General features: G+C 46.2%; 1 protein-coding gene across 2 annotated transcripts in view; it reads left to right on the forward strand.

The window, feature by feature from the left end:
- PLPP3 (phospholipid phosphatase 3) overlaps window positions 1–25,778 on the forward strand; it is an 82,322-nt gene that overhangs the window by 42,432 nt on the left and 14,112 nt on the right. For both annotated transcript variants that reach the window (XM_022575778.3, XM_089922015.1), the window contains 3 exons: window positions 12,842–13,122; window positions 13,524–13,581; window positions 24,448–24,624. In XM_022575778.3, the coding sequence (XP_022431486.2) occupies window positions 12,842–13,122; window positions 13,524–13,581; window positions 24,448–24,624 (516 nt within the window). The remainder of the gene's footprint in view (window positions 1–12,841; window positions 13,123–13,523; window positions 13,582–24,447; window positions 24,625–25,778) is intronic.

Here is a 25,778-nt window from a genome sequence, read left to right on the forward strand (position 1 = left end):
ATCCAAGTGCTCAGTGGGATGGGCAGTTAGTGACTGTTGCCTTCTCTGCATCAAATGCAAGCTGCTGATGGTCATGGAGCACAGTGCATGAAGTTTTTCTTTTGACTTCCCCACTCTGGGAGTTTGTGATAACTTTGAGACCCCTGTTTGTTTTTTAATAACATCGTAAACGAGGCGCGCAATCGACAGTTTGACATAGGGGAGGGGGCAGGGAGGCTAGTCGAATTCTTTCCAGCCTTTAAAAGAAAAACAGTCCATTTGGCAACTGCAGTAGTTTCTTAAAGGTGGACTAAGGATCTTTGTGTTCAAAAGCTGAGAAATATGAAATCTAATTTTACTCTTTGCTCCAAATTAACAGTGCGGGATTGAGTTCTCTGGGAAGAATGGCTTTGCCTGGAAAAAGCGTTTAAATACTTAATACAGTATCTTGTGCTAAGGTTTGAACAGGTGTCTTTTGACACTTGGAGGCTCCGTTAATTGAATGCTTTTAGAAGCTGACTCTAACCCGGGAGGGCTTGAGATAAGAAGAGCACAGTGACAGGGATGTTCTGTGATCTTCGTACTCTTTACGTGCGATTATCAGTGGCTTGCCTAGTGGGCTGCTCCTAGACATGGCGCCCTGGAGAGAGACACTCCTCAGAGGCCTTGGGCCCCTCTGGCTGCGTGAATTAGGTGAATTGCTGGTTCTTCAAGGCCTCGTTTTCCTCATCTGTAAAATGAGAGTGTTCTTTGACTTCACTCCTGGGGATTGCTGTGGGACTCAAATGCCGTCCCTTCCGTGGGCACATGCTCGGCTGCAGTGGGCTGGGTGGACCCAGCGTGCTCAAGTGGCTTCTTTGAGGTCCACGTGTCTCTTCCATCCTTCCTTCCTCAAGCAAAATTCCTGGTCAGCAGCTCTTTCCCTGCTGTTTGCCAAGAGTCCCTTCTTCCTCACGAGATGCTAGTGTTTCTAAGAAAAATCTGCTTTGAAGAGCTTAGCTGTGGCTGGCCTCTCTCCTCATGTCACGTGGATGTTTTAATTAAAATGCTCCCTGACCTCCCAGGTTTCCTGGAAATGGTCATGTGCTGTGGCCTTTGTTATAAAGGATGGGCGGCAGCGATGTTTCCTTCTCCCACACAGGGTTAGCAAAATAGGTTTGGTGGGGCTTCCCTCTGGTTCTGAAAAAGGCCAGCCAAGCAAATGTGGTAATAATTGGTGTCCTTTGTCAGGGGCTACTGTTGTGCCATGGAAACCTGAGACCGTGTTCAAGCCTTTTGCCCTCGTAGAAACCCCGCCACCCTGACACGAGGTTTTCTGGTGTCTCAGTTTCTCATGGGGTTAAAGTCGTAAGCGCTGGTTCATCCCTGAGCTCCTCTGCTATGGAACGTGTAGCAAATTAATGAACCTCACTGCGCTTCAGTGGGATCATCTGTGAAATGGACATTATATGTCTACTTATGAAGGTTTTCAGAAATAAATGAGCTAAAGTATGGAAAGTCACTTAGGGCCCGACACAAGCGGTATAGTAGGTAAATGTTCACTATTTTTATTGTAAATGAGTAAACAGTCAAAAAGTCGTGAAGTGACTTAGCCAAGACCTTATGCCCGGTATAAGTAGAATCAGGAAATGACTTCCAGCCTTTGCACTCGTCACATCTCCCGCTCTTTCCTTGTAGTTTATTCGTCAGAAACCGGGTCTCTTGATTCTCGTTCCAGTGCTCTTTGCAAGAAAACTTTTACCCCCTGGTCCAGCTGTCCCTGCATTTCAGCTGGAGGCATGTGTGAGAGGTGGGCTCCTAATGAGGTCTGCTTGCCTGCTCACCTGCCATTAAGGACTGGAGCACTCAGGGGAAAAAGGAAAAGCAAAGACCTCGGAGGAAAAGTGACTAATTCCCATTCATATATATTCTCAATTCTGGAAAAGCTATACGACTTGAATTCAACAACGATAGCACTCTCTCCCACTGTGACTGGCCAGAGAGCCTGGCTGGCCCCGGCCAGAATCTGCTTCTGATCAGAGGGCGTGAATGACAGTCAGGGAGGGTGGAGGGGGTACCCAGAGCTGGAAATCTAATCATCCTGCTACTTGCTGCCCCGGTCTCCTCCCACCGAATGTCAGGTTTGTTTAAAACAACACGAGACGCCTTTACTGATTAGGATGCCCTTGTTCCAGTCTGAGTCCCCACAACAAAGGAATCGCATGCCAGTGGGGTTTAGAGTGTGGTTTAGAGATGCACGAATCAGAAGTTATAGAGAAAGCAGACACCTTTCTATGGCAGGAGATGTGGAAAAATCTAGTCATTTTGACCTCTTTTTCCGATGTATCGCAGATTCTGGAATTATAGCATAATAGGAATTCCTTCTAAATCCACAAGGCAGTGGTTCCTATCCCTGCCTTGTAAGGGTTTAAGGACTCTACAGCAGTGAGATCAGGAGCGAAAGCAGTACGTGTCATTTCCTATCTAGCCTTCTCTCGATTTGCCTTGTACCGCGCTGTGAAGAGAATTATGGGCAAAGATCTTAATATGGAAAAATGCTTAGTATTCTTTTTAAATAAACATGAGCTCAGTGCTTGCCTTGGTCAGACCCTGAAAGGGGTTTAATAAAGATTCTTAATATCTAGGAGTTGAAGCATGATGAATCCCAAGTGAATCCCCTTCTCCCTCTGGCCGTAAAAACACTACTTTTCCTCAGATCCCATTGATTTTGACCTCTGTCATGATATTCCTAACTAGAGAAAAAGCTCAGGCTTTGGCATCCTCTGATTGAGGCTCACGGCCTGCCTTCTGAGCTTATCCATTCTGTGACTTGTCCGTCAACCTCGAGCAATCCATTGACCCCTTTGGAAAAGAGCTATACCTTCCTTTACTGTAAATTGGTGACAGTAGTTCACCAACTCCGTAGGCTAGTTCTGGGAGTCAAATCAAGTGACATTATGTGTGTCGTCAGTGAGAATCAGCCTTTTCTTTTCTGTAGTGTCGTACCGTAGCCTTTGTACTGTGCATACAAAGTAGGCTTCGTATGCGTATTCTTTCACTTGTACTTGGTAGTGATTCTAGGGGGTAGATTGGTACAGCTAAGGCAACTGGGAATCAAGATATGAAGTGACTTTCCCATAACTAAGGAGTGGCAGGGCCAGACCAGTAGTCCTCTGGATCCTAAGGCAAGGCTTTTAAGAAAAATAATGACACCACTGCTACCTTCTAAAGGCTGCCTCCCCTTCCACAATTACTTATCAAGCCCCCAGGGCGTGGCAGGTGCTGGGGATGCAGTGTTGAACCTCAGCCCAACAATCTGTGTGTTGTCTCTTGTCGCTAAACTTCCAGAAGCTGCCCCATCTCAAGCAGACGAATAGCACCTTCAATACACATTGCCTTGTAATGTGTCCACATCTTGTCTCCCAGCTAGATAATAGGTTCCTGCAAGGCAGAGATCAGGTCTTTTCCTCCTGCACATGGTAAGTACTAAATAAACACCAAGCAAATATCACCTCTTCTCCAGGAAGCATCCCTTGGCTGCCTCCTCCCCCCACCTTCCAAAGGTCCCAGAGGTCCCCGGGCCCACCGCTATCGTTGCAGTCACTGTGCTGAACTGTCATGTCTGTTTGATTGTCTATTTCCTCGTTATCCTGCTAGCTGCATCACGGTCGGGACCGGCCTGATTTGATTTTGTATTGCTAGTGCAAGGCACAGACTTGGGTGCTCAATATACATGTTTGTAAAAATCACAGAGGAGGTCATGCATTTTGGGCAGAAACTCACAAGCATTAGGCCAAAAGATGTCAGAGGACCTAGGAAGGAGGGACAAGTGTCCTGTTTATCTCCCTAAAATCTTCACTGTGGTCCCTGATGCACGTGGGGGCCTGCTCTCTACCACATGCACATTTCTAGCTGGAGAGACAAGAAGAAGAGCTTATAGCTCCGAGACTTGTTTATTCAGGATCAGGCTTCAGTTTGCCCACATCTGGACTTCATTACTTCCTCCCCCCCCCATCTCCCTTTATCTGAGAGAGCACTGCCAAGAAAACAAGGTTCCCCAAGATTGCTTCCTCATTAAAGGTTAGTCGAGTCTTCAACTCTGAAAAGCATGAAGTCGAGCTGGCCCAGTGGTGCCTTGGTGGGAGACCCAGTTCCCCAGTTTACAATCCACTACATCTGTGCAATTACCAAGACCACCAACAGAGAGTGGCCGTGTTAATCCTTCAACTGTGTCATCCCGGATCAGACAGCTACAGAGTTCTTCTGAGACCTTCTTACCCCTGAGGGTGCGGTGGGGGGAGGGGCCCTATTTGCAATGTAACAAACACAGGCATGGAGGTTAGGATTTAGGTTTCTCCCTTTCCCCCCCACGCCCCACACTCTTCAGAAATTCTTCCTTCGTTACTATCACTCTTAAGGGTTCAGGTTTATTTGGAATATGTATCGAATATGAAGGTGGTGATATTCTCCGCTTTAAGTGATAATGCTTAGGGGGCTCTGGGAAATCTGTTTGCGTGAGTTAGTGTTAGGGGATGGGGTAGAGGATCGGATACCGTTGATGAACTATCTAGTGGGCCCGAAACTACTATGCCTTATCTTGAGTCCTCTTCAACAGCTACAGGGGGTAGGTATTATTTACCCCATTTTACAAATGAGGGAAGGTCCTGAGGCTTACAAGGGGGATGTGGCTAGTGTGAGGTTACTCTGCTTAATGAATGGGGAGCAGGAATGAAAACCCAGGTCTGTCTGGCTTCAGAGCCGGGCGCGTGAACTGACATTGAAGACCCCCTCAGTGCTAGGGGCTATGCAGAGTGTTCTTTATTTAGTGAGCTAGAAAATCTTTAGTTCCTGGTGTAGAGAGCTCAATGTATAGAGGAAGACGAAACATCTAGAGCACCGGGCAGATGACTGCCCGAGATTGACAGTGTGGGATGGTGTTTTGTAGCAAGTGGTTTGTGCAGAGTCTCTGGGCGAGACCTTCCTCAGAACAAGCAGGCAGCTCCTAGGCTTCCTCTTGGCCTAGAAGCTGATAGACAAGACATAGATACTGTCCTTGGAGCTTATGGTATAAAGGGGAAGCAGGGCAAGTACAAGACTGACTATACCATTAGATCCTCAAGGAGACTAAAGAATTGGTCTGAGAACTAGAAGAGAGTCAGGGCTGTGCAGGGTGGGTGGGCCCCAGAGAGGTGAGAGCTTCAAGGACAAAACAGGCCAAATGCTATAGATGGTCTAAGGTGTAAATAAAGTGCTGTGGGAGTTGAGAGGAAGATCACTGAGGGTTGTTTTCATTGGTGAAGGCTTCATCGTCATCATCCTTCATGGAGCACTTGTCCCATTTAATATCACAACAACCCTTGAGCTCTTGGTACTGTCATCATATCATCCCCCTTTGTACACATAAGAGGGCTGAGAGTCATAGAGCTCAGTTGTCCAAGACTCCTGAGTAAAAGAGCCCAAACTCTAACCCAGTGCACTAGTCGGCACTTGAGCTCTACTTTGAAGCAGAGGCGAGACTTTCATCAGAGATCCTGATACTCCAGGCAGAGGGGATGGCTTCACCATGACTGAAACAATCGGGTGTTTTCAAGAGTAGTCGAGCCAGAACCGTTTGGCTGGAGAACTAGAGTGTAAGGGAGTAGACAAAGATAAAGTAGGAAGAGATAACTGCAAGACTGTGAAACTCCTTGAGTGCTGAGGAGTTTTTACTCCAGTTAATTGCCTAGAGATTGATGAAAGTATTTTCAGCCTTCTGGGCCAATTTTCCAACCAAGGTTAAGGATGAGGCCTGAACCACAGTGGTGGTAATACAAGGGGAAGAGAGAGACAAGAATGGATGTGAGACACCTTGCAGACGTGAGATGAACAGAATTTGATGACAGTGGAGTAAAGGAGACGGAGGGGTCTAAGATTTCCTGTCTTTGCAGTTCTATGTTTGGTAGCATCTTGAGTAGAAATGAAGGGAAGAGAAGTGAGGTTTGGGGCAGAAGTTGCAATGAGTGTGACTTGGTCAGGTTGACTTGCTGATAACATCGGTTTGATAACTAACTATTTGGATGATTTGGCAGAAGATTGGAACAAGACTGATAGGGGTAAATGGGAAGCTGAAACTAGAGAGAGAAAGGTGCCCTTTTGAAGGTCATCTTCACAGAGGTAATCATTGAAGCTATTGGAGCAGCTGAGATCACAGTGAAAAGGCAAGGATACCACCCTAGGAAGACCTACCTTTACCTGGTAGAACCCAAAAGTGGAGCCACTGGAAGAAGAAGGGTGTTTGAGAAATAGGAAGAAAAGCACAGTGGTGATATTAAGGACGTTAGGAAATTCAAGGTCAAAAGGAACGAGAGGTAGGCAATAGGCAATGTTACAGAGAGAACAGCCGGGAGACTCTTGCATGGATAGGCAGAGCTGGTCATCTAGGAGACACATGGCCGTGAGTCCCTGACTTTGGAAAATACGATGCTTCACGCTTCAAACTGCCTGCCTTGTAAAGCTTGTGGGCTTAGGGCAGCCACTACTGATTTCAACCATTCATAGCTTCTATGGTGACCTCTCTCTGGCTTCTTTGCTGTCCATTATTCTAGATATTGGAGTTTTGACCTACCCGTAAAGCCCAGAATCTCCACTGGTGGCCTTGGACAGATTTAGGTTCCCATTGCCTTTCCCGATTTGTCAGGCGCTGATCTCCTGCCAAGAGGTTGAAGACAACCTAGTGGGAGAAGAACGGGATATTAAATTTCTCATCAGTTATTTCTCGTCACGAAAGATACTGCATTTTATTGTGGTAGATGGAGCATTCAGCTCAAAGAAAACACAGCTACGTGTATCTCCAGCCTTAGAAGCAGGACCCAGATACGTTACATTTTTCCTTTCCCTTGGGACTGAGAAATAACGTGAAGAAAAGGATTCTCCATTATTCTCCATCATTTAACGTTTGTTGAATGAATGAATCTCTTCTGGGCTGAGAGAAGTTCATTAATCCACAGAGCTGAGATGTGAAGGGGGAGCTTGGTGCTCTGTGGCTGGCAGGGATCTAGATGTGCACGTGTCTGACAGGGTTACATGACCTTCCCAGGTGCTCAAGGAACGTCTGTCTCCCTGGAGACATCCATCCTGCCACCACCGGCTAGGGCTTCTAAGAGAAAGCTAGCTTGACGCCACTGGACAGAACACGGGAGGCCCAGGCTGCAGCGACAGCCCTGCCACTGCCCGTTGCCTTGTACCTGAGGGTGATTCAATGGCCTCTCTGGCCTTCGTCATACTCATAAAGTATGGATAATAATTTAGTAATCCATAGGGTGTTGTGAGAAGCAGATAACAGTGGATAGGGAAATGTTTTGTAAGCCATAACAGGCTGTGCAGATGTTATCATTCAAGCAGATCAGAATATAGGGAAGTTCGTCCTTCGAACTCAGCAGGGGAAGAAGATGAGTTCTCAGTCTCTGAAAGACGGATTGTTGGGACACTGTGTGCAAAAGTCTTTTCTTGGGAAAATCTATAGAGGGGACTGTTGTAAATAGCCCTTGCTGCCTGGGATTTAGACTTCCCTTCTGCTTTGTTCCCCTGAAAAAGACATCCTAGATAAAATGGTCAAAACCAACATCTCCACACCCATATTTTCTGGTTCTACCCTGGAGGGGTGGTACTTCCACATTCTTTAGTGTGGAATGTTCCTTTCCAAGGGGCTCTTAGAACTATCTTGGAAAAGATGTCTTGTATAAAAGTACAGGCATTTCCTACAGATATTGCCGGTTCGGTTGCAGATCATCGCAATAAAGTGAATATTGCAACAAAGCGAGTCACACGAAATTTTGTTTCCCCAGTGCATGTAAAAGTTATGTTTACACTAAACCGTAGTCTATTAAGTGTGCAATCGTATTGTCTCTAAAAATCAATGTATATGCCTGAATTAAAAAGCACTTTATTGCTAAAAAAATGCTGACAATCATCTGAGGCTTGCGGGAATCATAAGCTTTTTGCAATGGTAACAGTAAAGACCGCTGAACACAGATCACAATAACAAATATAATAATAATGAAATAATTATGAAATAATGAAAAAATTGGAAATATTACGAGTATCACCAAAACGTAATACACAGAGACACGAATTGAGCAAATGCTGCTGGAAAAATGGTGCCGATAGACTTGCTTAACGCAGGGCTGCCACAAACCTTCAGTTTGTAAAAAACAACAACAACAAAACAAACAACAAAAAAAACCTCACAATACCTGCAAAGCACAATAAAATGAGGTATGCCTGTGTTAAGTTTTTGTTTCTCTTTTTTCCAAGGGCAGAAAAAAAAACCCAATGTTTGCATGGCTCTTCTGCTGGGTGCTAGGCATTTGATATACCACCTTCTTTTTTTTTTTTTTTTTGCGGTACACGAGCCTCTCACTGTTGTGGCTTCTCCCATTGTGGAGCACAGGCTCCGGATGCGCAAGCTCAGCGGCCATGGCTCACGGGCCCAGCCGCTCCGCGGCACGTGGGATCTTCCCGGACTGGGGCACGAACCTGTGTCCCCTGCATCGTCGGGCGGACTCTCAACCACTGCGCCACCAGGGAAGCCCCTGATATACCACCTTCTTGAATCCCCTGGCAATCCTGTCAGGTAGAGATTACTCTTTTTTCTTTTTTGAACTTTTTAAAAAATAAATTTATTTTATATTGGAGCACAGTTGATTAGCAATGTTGTGTTAGTTTTAGGTGTACAGCAAAGTGATTCAGTTATTCATATACATGTATCTATTTTTTTTCAAATTCTTTTCACATTTAGGTTATTACAGAATATTGAGCAGAGTTCCCTGTGCTATACAGTAGGTCCTTGTTGGCTATCTATTTTAACTATAGTAGTGTGTACATGGCAAGATATTACTCTTATTTCATAGACAAGGAGACCTAAGCCCAGAGAGGTGAAGTCACTTATCTAGGTCCAAGGTAAGAGATGGGATTCAGACCAAGGTTTTTCTGGCTCCACAGCCAGTGAGTGCTTCTTTCACCACCATGTGCTCTCTTCTTTCCAAAATGTCTCTCCTAATGTTTCTCCAAATTTCCCCTCCGGAACAGTTCAATATTTGTGAATATGTGGCCAGTTGAGCTCTTGTACGTCAGAAAAGACAGGAAGAAGAGCTGTCTGAGAGTTGGAGACTCCCTCCCTCCAGACTGCGGCCATTCTCGTGCAAGGACTGATTGACTGATCCCTTTCTCTCCACTCGTAGCTTAATTGCAATGCTTTCCCACTTTATTAGTTTCCAGATTCCGTGCCAAGTGCTTTAAAAGGCAGGTAGGGGAGAATTCTTCTCTGCTCGCTGGCAGCCTGCCATCACCCCCCGAATCTGTTGCTTGCTGTTTCAGAAAGGGATCCACGTTGAAGTCTTTTTTCTCAGCCGTGAAATTTACATATCATAACCTTGCTGACTGAAGCAGAAATGAGGGCTCCAGGGGCAGGAGTATGGGCCCGAGTGGGGGCAGAGCCTTTGCAGGGGGGAGAGGGAGGGGGAGGGAAGAGCTTATTTTATTACCGGGGAATAAAAACATTGTGAGTAATGAATAAAGTCCGAAAGCAGTAAATCTGGAACTCCAGAGTTACGTGTGTAACGTGTCGGAGAACAATTTAAGCCCTTGCCTCTTCTGCAGAAGCGAGGTATTTGGGCAGCCCGAATTTCATTAAATGGTCTTTTAAGGGTTAGGATTACAAGAAGCCAAACCCGGCTGGTTCATAATGATGATTTATGGCTGTGTTGTCGACTCCCCGACCCTTCTGTACAAGGGGATGGAGAAAATACATAATTTGTTGCTCATTAACTCCAAGATCTGTCAGGGCTGCCCCAGAAGCCATGTGGTCCTGGAGTCATGTGTCTGCTAAATGGCTTCAGCCTGGTCCTGTCCTCGAAAATACGCAGTTGCCATTCTACAGTGGAAATTGTTTTTAATAACAATAGAAATAATAAAATGATCTCGATGTATTTCTTCTGTGTGTCTTTCAACTTGAGAGTCAGAATACCTGGGCTCTGTTCTTAACACTGTAAGCTTAGTAGCCTCACATCCTTCAGATAAGTCACTGTTTCTCATTGCCTTAGTATTCCCACCTGTAAACTGGGTATATTGTCTTCACAGGTTGCAGATTAAATGAAACTGTAAGTTGCTAAAGAAACATAAAAGATTGCTAGTATTATTAGGGTTGTTATTGGGAATTTGAGGGGCCATCAAATATTCTCTTTTTCATCTTCCCATGAGAGGAGGAAGCATTTTAATTAGCAGCTTGCTATTTGCAAGACTGTGGCACTGAAAACTGCAGTTTTAGAATGAAGGGATGTTAGAGCTGAAAACAGTCCTTGAGCTGTAATCAAAACCCTTTCTCCCTAAGATGGCTGACGCAGAGAGGTGACTCCCCTGAGATTCATCAATAAAATGATGTAAGAGATGCTGATATGCAGTGGGAACCCACATGTTCTTTTTCAGCATCAGATAGGAAATCACGCTCAGGCCATGCCGATTTAGAAACAGTTTCTTAATCTGTGGCAGTGGATGGCTCAAGGAACTCAGGAGCAATCCAAGGGCAGGGATCATTCATGGGGCTTTGGTTCTGCTCCTTGCCTGTGGTGTCATCTCCGAGGAAGTACCGTTCCTCTGCTACTGCTTATTACCTTTGTTTGGTTGGGAGGCTACTGGTGGAGGTGGCACAGGAGAGCTGGGAATAAATGTCTTTGCCATTATGAAGGAATGAATCACGGAGTCTAGTGCCCTCGTTTTGCAAATGGAGAAACTAACTTATCCCAAGTCACTCAGTGAGTAGGGACTCGAGCCCTGGCCCCTTGACTCCTAGTTTAGTGCTTTCCCCACCCCCATGTCTAACGTCACGTGGGCATGATTTATAAATAAAGAAGAATAAGGAAGAGAGAACATGAGGGTGGTAACAAACATCTGGAATGTGTTAGCCTGTAAGGTTACATAGGGTAAAAGTATAAACAGGTTCAAAAGGGGAATTAGACCATGAATGGTAGGAAAGAATGCTGGGTGGAGGGTTAGAACGCCTGGGTCTAATCTTTAGATGTGAGTTAATTTGGACCTCAGTTTCTTCCGTATATGATGGAGCCTTTCATTTATGACCGGCTAGGCTTCTCAGATTTTAATCTCTGCAGCATGTTGTCAAAGGACTCTTAGTAATGTTTAGATGGCATTTCCAATTTTGCAATAAAACAACTGTGAGGACCACCATCCTGCTCCCTTTCATTCATTTGTTCCTTCATCTGATCGTCCTGTTCTCCCAGGGAGTGGCTAAGCCAGGATGCCAGACCAGACTGGCCTTTGATCAGCTCTCTCTAATATAGAGTCATACGATCTAGGAAACTCAATATGATCTAGGAAACCAAAAGGTAGCACTTAGAAGTATCAAGTATTTGTAAACACAGAATCACTGTATAAATGTTAGCAGTGCTGGTAGCTGTTGTCACGACTGCAGCTGCTCGCCCCTGGGCCCAGCTGGAATTTCATGGCCATCCTCCCCCCAGACTTGGGAGCCCTGGACTTGGATCAGATCCCTAGCCTCGACGCCTTCCCCAGCTGTAAAAGAATGACGGGACACTTTGAGAAGGACTGCCCGGATGTGTCAATCTATTGCTTCCCTTGTGGTTGTGAACATGTTCTCTGTTCCCTGAAAGGGCAAGTGTGGCTCATCAGTGTGGCCTCACCCTGTGAGGAAGTGTGAAAGAGACTTTGTGGTGAGTGGTGAGTTGAACATCGCTGTCCCTGGACTCTGGTTGCATCCAGGAAGTGGCCAGGGCTGTGCCGTGGAGTTAAGACAAGGGCAGCAGGCTGTGTGGTGGTGCATCACCAGCGCAGAATCGGCCCTCGGCTGTGTAGGCAGCAGAGGCATTTTGAGTCAGCTGCCCACCCCCCGTTCTTAATGTAAAACCCGACAGTTTTGGTTAAGGTGCTTTCCCTCCCCGAGCCTCAGTCCACCTCCTGGTGGTCCTGAGGAGTTCATAAAATAAAGTGTATAAAAAATAAATACTGGTATGCAATAGATAATCAATAGTTGGTGGCCCTTTTCTTTTTTTTTCTTTCCTCTTTAAAGTAGTGATAAATCGCCCCTAAGCATTAAGGAGTAGGCACTGTGGGATGGAGGAAGGGTATGACCTGACGTTTCTTGGTTTGTAGGCCAGTGTTCTTTTCATCATGTGTGCTACCTCTAAAGAGTAAAATGAAAGAATCGCCTTCTGTGACCCAACAGGGCATTTCCCATCCATGTTACCACCTTTCCGGCAGTAACTGCAGAGATTTAAGTTATTTCAGAAGGACGCCAGGTAGGTGGCAGAGCCTGGATTCAAACCCAGGACTGGGTCTGGGGGCATTCGCCCTTTCCCACAGAAACCTCGGCCGTGGCTCGACATGGCACAGATTGAGGCCCGGTGTAAAGTTAGATCATTGTTGGTGATCCTTTACCCCAAATCCCAGAATCCGGAAATTTGCTTAGGCCCTCAGACCATGACCTTGATTCTTCAATAGCTAAGTCATTATTTGTCTCTCTCTTTGTTTTAAAATATATGCGTGTGTGTGTATAATATATTTTTATATATTATGTATTTTTATATATTATATATTTACATATAAATATATTCAACTGCATATTTTTCTTGTTACAAAAATACTATATGGCCATGTAGAACTTTTTAAAAAAAGGAAAAAATGACTGTGTTAGCACATTAATCTTTTCTCCTGTGCATATTTATGTCTGTATACTTCTTAAATAGAAAATTGGGATGTTCTAGATTATAACTTGGAGTTATGTACTGAATATCTCTTATGTCAGTAAATATCCTTTACAGACTCACTTTTGTTGATGGGTCTTGATACTGCCTAACCCCCATCCATTGTCTTTCAGATCATCACAGGGGAATTCTACCGCATCTATTACCTGAAGGAGAAGTCCCGGTCCACGATTCAGAATCCCTATGTGGCAGCCCTCTATAAGCAAGTGGGCTGCTTCCTCTTTGGCTGTGCCATCAGCCAGTCCTTCACAGACATTGCCAAAGTCTCCATAGGGCGCCTGCGTCCTCACTTCTTGAGCGTCTGTAACCCTGATTTCAGTCAAATCAACTGCTCCGAGGGCTACATTCAAAACTACAAATGCAGAGGCAACGACAGCAAAGTCCAGGAAGCCAGGTGAGACCCCACCTCCCGTGGCACTATGTCCATGCCTTTGCTGTAGGCAGTTCAGTGAGCACCTACTTAGTAGGGTACCAAGTTCAGAGCTGGGCCCCGGTTTAGATGGGTAAATAAAGCAGAGTCCACATTCTTAAGGAACTCACAGTCAGATGATTGAGACAGATAGTAAATAAACAGTTACAATAGAGCATTGCTAAGTCCATTCGTTCATTCTTTCTTTGCTTCGTTTATTCACACATTCATGGGTGCCCGCTAGGTTCCAGGCAAACCACTACCAAGGATGCAAAAATGAACAAGGCAGTGCTGCTTTCGGGGTCACTGTCTAGGGAGGGAAGATGCACAGACATGTACCGGGGATATGAATACGGCCCTTACACTGCCCTCTCTTGCTCTTACAGGAGGTCCTTCTTCTCTGGCCACGCCTCCTTCTCCATGTACACCATGCTGTATTTGGTGGTAAGTACTTTGATTCCAGTGGAGTCCAGCCCCAGCTTCAATCCTGTCTGTGCAAAGAGCCATCAGAATTGTTAGGGACAGACTTCACTGAGAAATCTTTGAAAAAGAGGTTAGATAGAAGAATTAGCCTCTATTCTGAGCTCTGCCACTGAGTTAGCAGAAGTCGTTTCACTTTCCAGACTTTTCCCATGTTTCAAATAAAAATAATATTTACCATGGCTGCTTGATAAGGATTGAGCACCCATTTTGGAATGATTAAGTGATAAAGACACTTGTATAACATTTTATGGTAATAAGCACCGTTTTCTGAAAAATCCATGAACTCAGTTGATCCTTTCAGAAGCCTTATGTTATAAGTAATATTATCTCTACTGTGGGAAAGGATTACTCAGTAAGTCTTAGAGAATTAAAGCAAACTGCCAAAGTTTACGTAGACACCAGAACTATCGCTCAAATCCACGCCTTGTGCTCGAATTCCTCGTAATGTTCTCTGTGCCATTCCTCCCCCACCCTCTACTGATGGAAGGGCTTTAAAAATCATTGTGTGACTATAGAGTGATTTTGAGTTTTACAGAATCCTTCTGCATCCCTGAGCACACGTGACCTCATAATAGCACAGTGAAGTAGGAAATCCTTGGCCCCATTGCTCAGATCCAGAGACCAAGGCCCAGAGAGGATCAGTAGTGTGTTGGAGGACCTTCAGATAGTGGTAGAGCCATGGTCTGAGGTCCGCTGTTGGCCTCGCCATGCCATGCTTCCTGGAGATGCCGGGATGGTGCAGGTGAAGCGCCTTGCTCCCCTCCAGCTGCTACACAGACAGACAGCCGCTGGTCTGTTTCTCTTTGTCAATTAAATATGGTCCCACTGCCGTTCCTTTCCCCTTGAATGAGGTCCGTGTGCCAAAGCACTTCCTGCTTTTGGCTGCTTTGATGGAGTTCAGAGCGAGAAGGCGCTGAAAGGTCAGATGTAGCTCAGAGGAGCATAAGCTGTTTGGAAAAAGAACATTTTGGTTTCAACTTATTTGAAAAGCATAATTAGGAGTTGGAAAAACAGCAGAGAGGTTTTTTTTGTTTTGTTTTGTTTTTTCCCCCAATCCTTTCCAAGTCTGGAGGCCTCCAGGCTTCCTGTTACCTAGGATACAGAGCTAAGAGGTAGGCCCCAACCTCTAAAAACATTAAATATGGATTTTAAAAATTCATGGAGGGCACTTCCCACCATTCTTCATTTTTTGTTGTTGTTGTTTTAGTTTTTGCTTTGCTCTTAGGAAGGACAATTTAGCAGCAATATTTTGTTTCCGTTCCATTTATATTTTACCCAGGGCTGGAAGCAATTTTACAAAATATAATTCAGTGCTTTGTAAAGTAAAAGTGCTGACAGGTTTCTGGTACCTTCTAGGTGCCAGGCACTGTGTCGCACTCAAGCTATACCTTTCGATTCTCTCAATAACCCGGTGAGATGTGTTTTTTGTTTTTTTGGCGGTATGTGGGCCTCTCACTGTTGTGGCCTCTCCCATTGCGGAGCACAGGCTCCGGACGCGCAGGCTCAGTGGCCATGGCTCACGGACCCAGCTGCTCCGCGGCATGTGGGATCTTCCCAGACCGGGGCACGAACCCGTGTCCCCTGCATCGGCAGGCGGACTCTCAACCACTGCACCACCAGGGAAGCCCATGAGATGTGTTTTGATTACACTGTTTTCAGTTTCAAACAAACAAACAAACCTGAATCTAAGAGGTATTTGAAGGCTGGTCCTCATGACCCCAGCATCGTTGTATGTTCTTTTCATTGTGCTGCACGACAAAAAATAAGGCCAAACAAACCTCTGCAGGATAAACTTACAGAATATAAGCTCCAACCCTAATTTCAATGTCGCTTGAAGGTGACCTGCCTTTCTTCAGATCTGCTTTAATGGGTGAGATGCCCCCCTACCCCCAGCACCCATCACCTCCTGGAAGCTATGATTATAGCAAGAGCTCTCTGTGGGGGTGATGGGTGAGGAGTAGATTGTGATTGAATGTTTATTTGCATCTTTGAGGGAGGAAAAAATTATAGTGCCTTTATATTCCAGGAAGGAAGGAAGGAAGGGAGGGAGGGAGGGAGGGAAGGACGAAAGAAGAAAGAAGACAGCCTCCTTAATCCTTCATCTCTGAAGCATATTTTTACACACACTCCCCCGTGCACACACCACACACTCTTCAGAGCTCTTGCAAACATACGTTCACAACTCACAGACACCCACATATACAACGTGCAAACACAGGGCTCTCCTTTTAGCTCGAAGATTATCTTGTCTTAAAACAACCTCTGCAGGTAAGGGCTAAGAAGTAAGGAGGACAGTGCCCTTCACCAGGGCTCCTTTTTATGTGATATTACACAGAAATCTCAACTCTTTGAAAGTCCAATTTGCAAAGCTTTCTAAAGGAATTTTGAAGAACACCGTTGCCTCCTGTCTGGGGAAGTGGGAAATCCTGCAGTCCATCAGAGAAGCCCCTAGACTCCTCCCACAGGGCTTTTATATTGGGCTGCAGGAAGTGCCGGAGCAGCACTTGGCCTCCCACAGAGCCCCGTGGGCTTTTATGAAGGCAGCCTGTGATCCACAGCTTCTCTGGAGCCTTGGGGAGAAGCCCGTTTGAACCAGCTGGGCATGGCATTGACAATGTTTGCCTTTAGAGTTGGACAGACCTGGGTGACTCTGGCCATGCCAATTACTAGCTGTGGAACCGGGAGTTGATTACTTAGGTTTTCGAACCTCAGTACACTCATCTGTCAAGGGGAGACGATTGTGTCTGTTTTTGCAGAGTTGTTGCCAGTTTTCTTCTCTAGGCCCTGCTTTCCCCATCCTTCAAATGTAAGAGTGGAATTAGAAGGTGTCTTCTGATTCTCAATCTCTGTGGTTCTATTTAAAAGCAGTTTGGACTACGTGCTGAAAGAGAAGATGGGAGGCACTCAGAGACAGTTTTGTCCAGATTCCCATGGAGTTCAGAGAGTGGCGGACCAGAAGCGCCAGCCATCCCTTCACCAGGCCTTTCAGTACTAGCCACCATCTAAAGCCTCCCGTGGCTTTGGAGGGCGCTCCATATTAGGTTTTGATTTGTAAAATGGATAGCTTGGAAAAACCATGCTCCAAACACCAAATTATCTCTGGGCATGGAAGCTTAAGGATGAGGTTAAGGCCTGTCAGAGATTAATGCAAATTCTAATCAGAGAAATCCCGCAGCCTATATAAACATAAACGGTGCTTCCTACCCTTGAGCCCTGGTCTAAACTCCAGAGGACCACATCTGGATTGGCCCCGCGCCTCCATGGTCAGGGATTGAGGATGGCCTGGCTGTCTGGATAAAATGGCAACACAGGAGCCAGGCACCAATTCACATAGCACACCTGGAGTTACCTCTGTTGTACCAGGCATGCTGCTGCCTTCTGGGGCTGCCAGATGAATCAGACATGGGCCCTGCCCTCAAGGAACTCACCTATGCTTTCAACATTCATCATTCAGCATGTATTTAGTGAGTGGCTGTTATGCACCAAGCCCCATGCCAGGGGTGGGGATATAGCGATTGGCAAGACATGGGCATGGCCCTTGGGGAGTTCAGTCTAGAGGAACAGGTGGACAGTAACGATAGTCTGGTCCATGCTACAGGAGGGCCCGGGGTGTATAGGTTATTATGGAAGCTCAGAATTGTGGCACCCTGGCTAAGCTGGAGTGGAGAGCGGAAGCCGGGGAAGGCTTCCCTTAGGTAGTCACGGGATGGTGGGAGGGTTGGAAGGACTGCCAGGTGCACAGGTGGAAGGGAGGATGGTGATGTGGGATCTGCAGGTGTTCAGTTGAGTAGGGCTTTGATGGCTGGTAGGAAGCAGGGCGTGGAGGGTGCAGTGAGAGCTGAGAAGACCCTGGGGGTCGTCAGCCTCAGCTCCTCCTTTTGCAGCTCAGATCAGGCAGCAGCAAGTTCGAGTGAGACCTTTCCTGGACTGCCGAGCTTCTCTCCTGGGAATCTGCACCTCGCCCCTCCCCTTCCTCAGGACACTTTGTCTGAGAAGCCTTCCCTGGATGCCCCCTCCTATACTCCCTAACTCCCTTTGCAGCCTTTTTTTTTCCCCCAATTTCTCACCATCTGACATACTCTTTGTGTATCTCCACCAGATAAATTATAAGCTTCATGAAGGAGAGGTTTTTGGTCTCTTGATTCACTGCTGTTTCTCACTTCCCAGTGTCTGATACTTAAGTATGCAATGAATGATGTACGAATGAACGGATGGATGGATGGATGAAGGATGGATGGATGGATGGATGGATGAATCCCGCGTCTTTTGACACTCCCAGGCCGTGCTCCTTTTCCATTCCAATCAGAACTTTGTTCATCTCCTCATCACTGACTTGATAGATCACAAAGGGCCTGTGTGATGTAGGGAAGGCCTTTGCTGCCTCTTTGCTGAACTGTTTACCTTTGGACTCTTCACTGTGGTGCCCGTGAATACTGTTGATGTGTCAGAGGGTTTGTTGGGTACCAGGGAAGTGGCTGTGCTCTGATAGCCATGTTCTCTGGCCTCTGGTTGTTAGTCATTGAGCTTTTGTTCAACATGTTTAGAATCCTGGAGCAGTGGGGTCTGGTATGCCCACGACACATGCCCACAGATCCTGGGAGTGTCTGGTGAAACCCCTTCCGGGAACAAGATTGTTGTTTCCAAGGGGGGATAAACCACAGCACCAGATGTTTTTCCTCTTCTTCCTGCCTGCCTCATCCATCCATCCATCCATCCATCCAGCAGTTTCTGAGTACCTGTTCTGTGCCAGACCTTGTGTGAGCACCTGGGGACACCAAAAGAGCTCACATTTTGTGAGGAAAGCCTGAAAAATATTTAAATAGTTGCAAAGCAGTTGGCTAAGTTCTCTGATAGTGGTGGACTGACGGATTGGAGCCCAGAGGAAAGGACTATTAACTCTGCTCTGAGTCAGTTTACAGGCTCTCCTGAGCTTAAGATCTGGTAAGAGACTCTTCTATTCTCTTACAAAAGCTATACACCTGTGTTTGAGACGTGCGTGCTATAAAAGTGTGTGACAGGTGAATTAGAGGAGCCTGAAGTTCCATATGTCCCATTCGGATTGTCCTTTAGTCCATGACGCCTGTATAGTCCCCTCAGATTGCTTCTCCAGAGACAGAAGTCCAATACAAAAGACCAATACTTGACATGCAAAGCACTAATTCCCTAAGGAAGCCAGGTGGTTCTGTGGTTAGAGCATGGACTTAAAAGAGGAAAATCTTACTCAATGGAAATCATGGCCCATTGTTACCTTGAGCAGGTGACATGGCCTCTCTTGGCCTTGCTTTCTTCATCTGTAGAATGGGCACCATGGTGTCTGCCTACCAGGATGGTTGTAACAATTGCAGGGGATATAATTTAAAGCACTTCGCTCGGTGTCGAAGAGCTCAGCAAACCAGTAGTTTCTTTTTCTCCCCCTGATAGTGGCAGAAAACAAGATCCGATTCCCTTCTAAAGGAGGAGAAAAGTCAACTAAAAACTCCTCTTTGTCCTGAACGTAGTTGAATAACTTCCCAGTTCTGCACCACGTAGAGTCACCAGGCACGTGAACCTGAGCCATGGAGGAGATGGGAGAAGGGAGAAAGTTTCTCCCATGGGTGTCAGCGATCTGGACAGACTTCCAGGAAGAAAGAGGGCAGGGACAGAGGAAGGACAAAAGCCTCCTTCTCACTCTTAGCAGAGAGCTCCCAAGAGCAATGGAAATGAAGCCAGAGGACAGTACAGACCTGTTTCACCAGTATGCAAATTGTGTAATGAAACACAAATGACTTAGCAAGAACCAGTGAGACTCACCCCAGTCTGACTTGCTGGTTCAGCCCCAAGCTGGCTTGAACTCAGCCAGGTCTTTCTAAGGAGGTTTTGTTAGAATTCCACAGGATCCCAGTTTTGAAGCTCAGACCAGGAAGAAGAGAGCTCCATTTCTGGAGTGAGTTCTGTGTGCCGAGGACTTTCATATACATCGGGGGGCGGTGGGGGGGACAGACATACACCTTTCTATTGTAAACTCCATATCTACAATCAGCAGTTTTATTTTAGCAACTGGAAGAAAAATCTTAGTCCCAGAAAAGGACTGAAAGATTATATTCTTTTTTTGTGTGAAGGAACTTGTTTTATTCATGTCTGTGTCTTTCACAGTTTTGAACAGAATAGATGCTCACAGTATTTTTTTATAAGTGAACAAATCTCCTTATGTGACATATGGGAAAGCAGAAATCCAGAGACGCAGAGTGCCTTGTCCAGGGTCAGACAGCTGGTGTGTAGCAGAGAAAAGATTCAAATCCAGTTGCTCTGTTTGCAAGTCAGGCACTTTCTGTGGCATTGCACTGACACACAGGAAGTGGATTCTCTGAACACAGAGGCCTTCACACAGGTGGGGAATTGAAGACAGAGAGGACAGGACCTCAGGGCTGCAGATGCCCAGGAGAGGTCAAGCTGATTTAGGCTTTCTGGTTTTGTCCAGCTGTGCTCACTCCTTTCTTAACCACCCGTTTCAGGGTGCCTGGGACTTTGCTGAAGCCCCTGCAGGAGCTTTGATTCTGGGAGAGGCTCCTTGCTATTTGGTCTAGGACAGGGCATTACCTCCTTGGGCCCACAAGGTTTGACTCCCTCTCCTGAGTAAGGGTTACCTGCCCCCTGTGGAGTGGGAATGAATGGAGCCTCCTGACCCACATAGTATCCCCAGGTCAGGTTTCCAAGGGAGCAGGGTGTTCCAGAATGTACTCACTGATTCTGGAGAGGCCCGAGCCTCTGGCCTGGAGTGAGTGGCTCTTGTGAACTGGGCTTTCAACTGGCAAAATCCAATCCATTCAGCACTTAGGTTGGGGTAGGGCAGAGGGTGTTATCAGATCCTTTGGTCAACCTCAAAGCCAGTTGCCCTCAGCTGACTTTTCAAATCTAAAGTAGCCCTTGGGTGAAAGGTCATTGTGCAATCGCTTTCTTTAGTAATTTGCTTGTTTTGGTGAAATCAACAAAGTCATTGAGTCAGTCTCATCTTTCAAAGAGAAAGAGTGACATCGATTTCTATAAAGAGTGCCTTGAGTCCCTGTCTCATGCCAGGCAGGGTCCTGTGATGTCTCATTTGATCCTGGCAGCCCTAAGAGGAAGATGTTGTCCTGCCGGTTTCACAGAGAAAGAGACAGGCTTAGAGAAGTTAGTGAGTGGTAGAGCTGGGACTGGAATCAGGGCTGTCTCACCCCAAAATTCACTTTGCTACTGCTGTGCCCCAGCTACAGACACCAGGATCCACCCTGAGATCTTGAGACATTTCTCAATAAATGTGTCAGTTACTGATGGATTTGGGGGCGCGAGCTTCCATCTGCCCACTCGTTCCATGCCTGACTGCTTCCCGAAGGGATTCTTTCCCCCAAGATGGCCCCTCACTTCTTTCTTATTCCTGAGCACTCCCTTTCTGAAGCTATTCTGATGACAAGTCTCTTCCTCCCTCCTCAAGTTCCTCTCATGTATTTGCTTTTTTCTTATATTAAGCTCCAGGCTTCAGTATCTGAGTCAGTGGAAGGGGAGATGTGTGCCTCGTCCGGTTGGGAAACCCACCCTTCCTCTGTCCCACCCTGATCTCCAGGGCCCGTGACCTAAAGTCTACATGGAGGGGGCAGGGAGAGATGGAGGATTTTGAACAGTCATTTTTTGAGGACCTGCAGATTTTTAAATTGAGGGAAATGAGAAAACCTTGAGGTTATTAGGTCCAAATTAAGAGAAAAAAAAACCATTGTTAGAGAATAAAAGCATCTGTCTTTGAGCAGTACGTGGTGCCAGGCACTTAGCACCAATCTGTGCTACAGCCTGTGAAACAGTGGTCGTTACACTTATTTCACATGGGCGAAAACTGAGGCTCCATGAGGTTTTTTTTTTTTTTTTTGGGCTGCACCCCGCAGCTTGAGGGATCTTAGTTCCCTGACCAGGGATCCAACCCACACCCTCAGCAGTGAAAGCATGGAGTCCTAACCACTGGACCACCAGGGAATTCCCCAATGAGGTTTTTCTGGTGAAAACCTGTGCCCCTTCCGTTGCCCACCCCGCCCCTGTCCATGGCCAAGACTGGCTGGAGGAAGGCCAGACCATGGTGGTCACAGTACATAGGGCCTAGTCCTTCTTCCCTGAACTTGCTATTGTCTTAAAGACCGGGTTGAGTTGGAGCTATCAACATCATTCTCACTCTCAAAAAGGAAGAGATTTCTTTGATTCATGACTGTAGAATCTGCTGTTTGTTGGGTCATTTCAGCAGAAATGAGGGAGTAGCCTTTGACCTGCAGATTATTTTCTGGTACTGAGTACCTTGCTTAAAATCATTTTACACCATGGCCTACAGTACCATTTCCCAATTGTGATTCATTAGGTAGATACTCTGTAAAAATAATGTCTTGTAAGTGATGAAAATAAACATTTAGTATTTACCAATCTTTTTTAAAAAGACCCTTAGTATTCCATGGAGTATGGTTTGGGAAAGACTGACCTACTAAATAAAGGCCACGTTCATTAGTTTGACCTCCAGTCCCCTTCATGAACTGCCTGTGTTTGCCTCTGTAGCCCTGTGTTTCACCCCCTCCCCCATCCCCTGCCCCATACCCCCTTTTCTGCTATTACAGAACTTCAAGAAGTTCTCTGCCGCTCTGATTGCTGCCTTATAAGCCTTTGCTCTGCCTGGAATACACACCCCCTCACTACCATCCCCTTAACTCCTAGAAAATACCTATTCATGTTTAGGATTCAAGTCAAGTATACCTTCCCCTTAGTAACTGACCTTGGTCCCCCAACTTCTTTCCTAGTTTCTATAAAGCCCATAGGTGCACTTACATGTTTTCATATGTTCCTCCAACTGTATGCTCGTAGGGCAGGAATTATAACTTCTCATTTCTGTGTCCTTAGCACCTATCATAGTGCCTGGCTTATTTATTGAGCTGTGTGTGTGCGTGTGTGTGTATTTATTTATTTATTTATTGGCTAGTTCCACAGGTTTGGCCTTTTAGGTTAATTTTAGAATAATTTTTTAAGGTTTTTTTCTCTAAACCTTTTTAGGATGTTCCTAGGAATCTGATTAAGTTTACATATTAACTTTTGAGTTTATAAGTTGAGGGTTCTTATAAATGGGTGTTCTTATAAATAAAAATCCTAGCGATCTATTCAAATTGTCCTTTATGTCCTTGGCTTCATAAAGGCTCTATGCAGTTCTTGGTAACCTAATAACTATTTATAGCATCATCTTGGCCATTATGATGATTTTTTTTTTTTTTTTTTTTTTTTTGCGGTACGCGGCCCTCTCGCTGTTGTGGCCTTTCCCGTTGCGGAGCACAGGCTCCGGATGCGCAGGCTCAGCGGCCATGGCTCACGGGCCCAGCCGCTCCGTGGCATGTGGGATCTTCCCGGACCGGGGCACAAACCCACGCCCCCTGCATCGGCAGGCGGACTCTCAACCACTGTGCCACCAGGAAGGCCCCATTATGATGATTTTATCTCTTCTTTTAGATTTTTAACTGGGTATTTTTTATTCTTGCAAAACGATTGGTTTTTATCACTCGTTTAGTGGCCAACATCATCAGTGCGTTCTCTTTATTATTTTTTATTTGTTGTTCTTACATTTCCCAACAATACATTTATATAATTTCGTAGTGATTATAAAGTTGCCTGCTGTTTTCCAGGCCTGGGTTTTTTTTGCAGTTGTCTTCCAAGTCGTTGAGGTTTCAGTGCTAGAGGTTCTTCCTACGTGGGCAAGAGTGACTCTGGAATCTTCCACTCTTCTATCTCCTCAGGTTTACTGTTGGCTTGTCAATCCTGACCACCCAAAGGAAGGTGTCCATTTGTCTCAGGAAGGGCAGAGTCACTCCCTTGCCACTGTCCAGGTCTATCTTTAGGCTGTCAGCCCCTCCCCTCTGCTCTCTTCCCCTCTCTCTGGTCTCCCAGTGCCTTGCTTTGATTTGTAGTCGGAAGTTCCCCTCGTCCCGTTGTGTCTTCCCCCTCATTTCCCAAGTTCCCACAGGAACCTGAGAAGTCTGCTGTGCCCAGAGGTTAGAACGGAAACTGCAGCAAGATAACTCCAAGGGACAATGCCCAGCTGACGTCATTGCAACTTCTTTGCCTCGGCCAGAGCGGCTTTTTGGTTTTTTTCTTCCATTTTTCTTCAGGTTACTCTTCTACCCCACCCAGTCCAGTCTCTGTCAACCTCTCTTTGAAAGCTCTCTGGCATTGTCTGGTTGGTTTATGTGTTTCCTCATATTCTAATGCAAAATCCCTAGTTCCAAGTGGTGACTTAGAAGCTTGTTCTTTGATAGAGTTGCTTACTTTTGAAGCAGAAGCATTCCCTTGTGACTATCATAATAAACCACCCTCCCCCACCCCATCATCATGCTTGTGTTTCCATGACACTCCTGAGAGGCAGGTAGTGTAGGGATTGTATAGCCGTAATCTCCAGGAAAACACACATGCGCATTGAATGAGTTGTCATCAATTGTAAAAAGAAACCTTTACTAACCCCAGTTACTATTCTTTAATTGGTTTCAATCAAGAAGATGATAAAAGGAAACTCAAGTTTCTGGAGGGTCTAGTACATGCCAGGCAGCGTGCTAGGGCCATTCTCATGAATTCTTTTCCTTGGCTCTTTTTAGCTTACCTCCCTAGAAAAGCTCCATTTTTCTTAGTGTTTAGTAGAGGAACTAAGGCTCAAGGTTTAAAAACATGGGCTTGAGGTCAAGTCCAAGTTGAATGCTCTTTCTTCCAGACCGTTCCATGTGTGGGAATGTCACGTGTGTCAACCTGGGGCTAGAATGCAGGGGAGCGGCCAGTCACTCAGTGTCTGTTCGTTTTGTCTCCTCCCTCCAGCTGTACCTGCAGGCCCGCTTCACTTGGCGAGGGGCCCGCCTGCTCCGGCCCCTCCTGCAGTTCACCCTGATCATGATGGCCTTTTACACAGGACTGTCCCGCGTGTCTGACCACAAGCACCATCCCAGTGATGTCCTGGCGGGGTTTGCTCAAGGAGCCCTGGTGGCCTGCTGCATAGTAAGTAGCCTCTTGTCCTCAGCACACAAGCAGGGCCCTGGATGGCTTGCTTGTTAAATGTTTCCAGCTCAGTGACCAAAGCCAGGGAGCTCAGTCCTCTTCTCTGCTTGGTGTCTGAGGAGCCATCCTGCCCCAGGAGCCCTTCAGTGAAATGAGGATAATTCCTGCTTCTTTCCAGCCTGGGAGTTTTAATCCAACAGATTCTGTGAATCCTTTTCTCCAGAAATACGGAAGGTTCGTGCTCATAGTTGCAATAGCAAGAGGTCTTAGATATTATTCTACTCACTCACTCTATCCATGCGGGCAGTCAGGGTTCAAGAGAGGAAGAAACTTGCCTCAGGTCACATGTCAAGAGTCTAAGTCTCTGACTCATATGTTGTTCACATGCTGCTTTGGTGATCACTTACTATTCAGAAGCACTTCCCAGCTGCTTGGAAAACATCTACCCTTCCCACTGTGACCTTTACAGGACTTGGTCAGACGCTAAACTAGGTGTTGGCTGGGGAGGTGGGAGTATGGCGAAGGCTAAGCCCTCTCCTAGCCTGAGGGCTTTGTACAATCAAGTCACAGAGCTGCCTAGAGAATGGCCTTGGGATGGACCACATTCCGATCGGCCTCAAGTGACCTACCCCTTCACGTACTTCCTCTCTGACTCCCAGTGAGGGGGGATGAGGCATTCCACCTCTGAGGCTCTATCTCTTCAGGAATCTCTGCTTTTTTTTTGCCTGCTAAGTTTTTGTTTTTAAGAGTCAAAAAGAGAAACTTTTTTTTTTTTAATCTGTACAACATTACATTTCACGCTAAAATTTTGAGGGTTTTTTTTCAGCAAACAGAACTGAGCACCTCCTCTGACATTGTGCCTTCCTGGGCCCTACTCAGGGGCACTCACCCTGGTCCAGCAGGAATCCGTGTTCGAGTACCACAAATGCAGCTTGTATTGTTAGTTTAACCCTTGCTCATTCCCGGTAAGAATCGTGAAGTGAGATCTAGGCCAGCCCCTGGTCCTTTCCTGGTTTTTCAGCCTGGCTGCAGCCCCATGTCTCCCTGCAATAACCTCCCTGCTTTCCTGCATTCGTCACCCTGTGTTGAAATTGTGGACGTGTGTCTCCCTTTCAATTGTTTCTCAGGGACAGGGACCCTAGTTAACATATATG

Source organism: Delphinapterus leucas, chromosome 1, assembly GCF_059928025.1.
Source record: "Delphinapterus leucas isolate spDelLeu-1000000601 "Yukka" chromosome 1, BTC_Dleu_Yukka2, whole genome shotgun sequence".
NCBI lineage: Eukaryota > Metazoa > Chordata > Mammalia > Artiodactyla > Monodontidae > Delphinapterus > Delphinapterus leucas.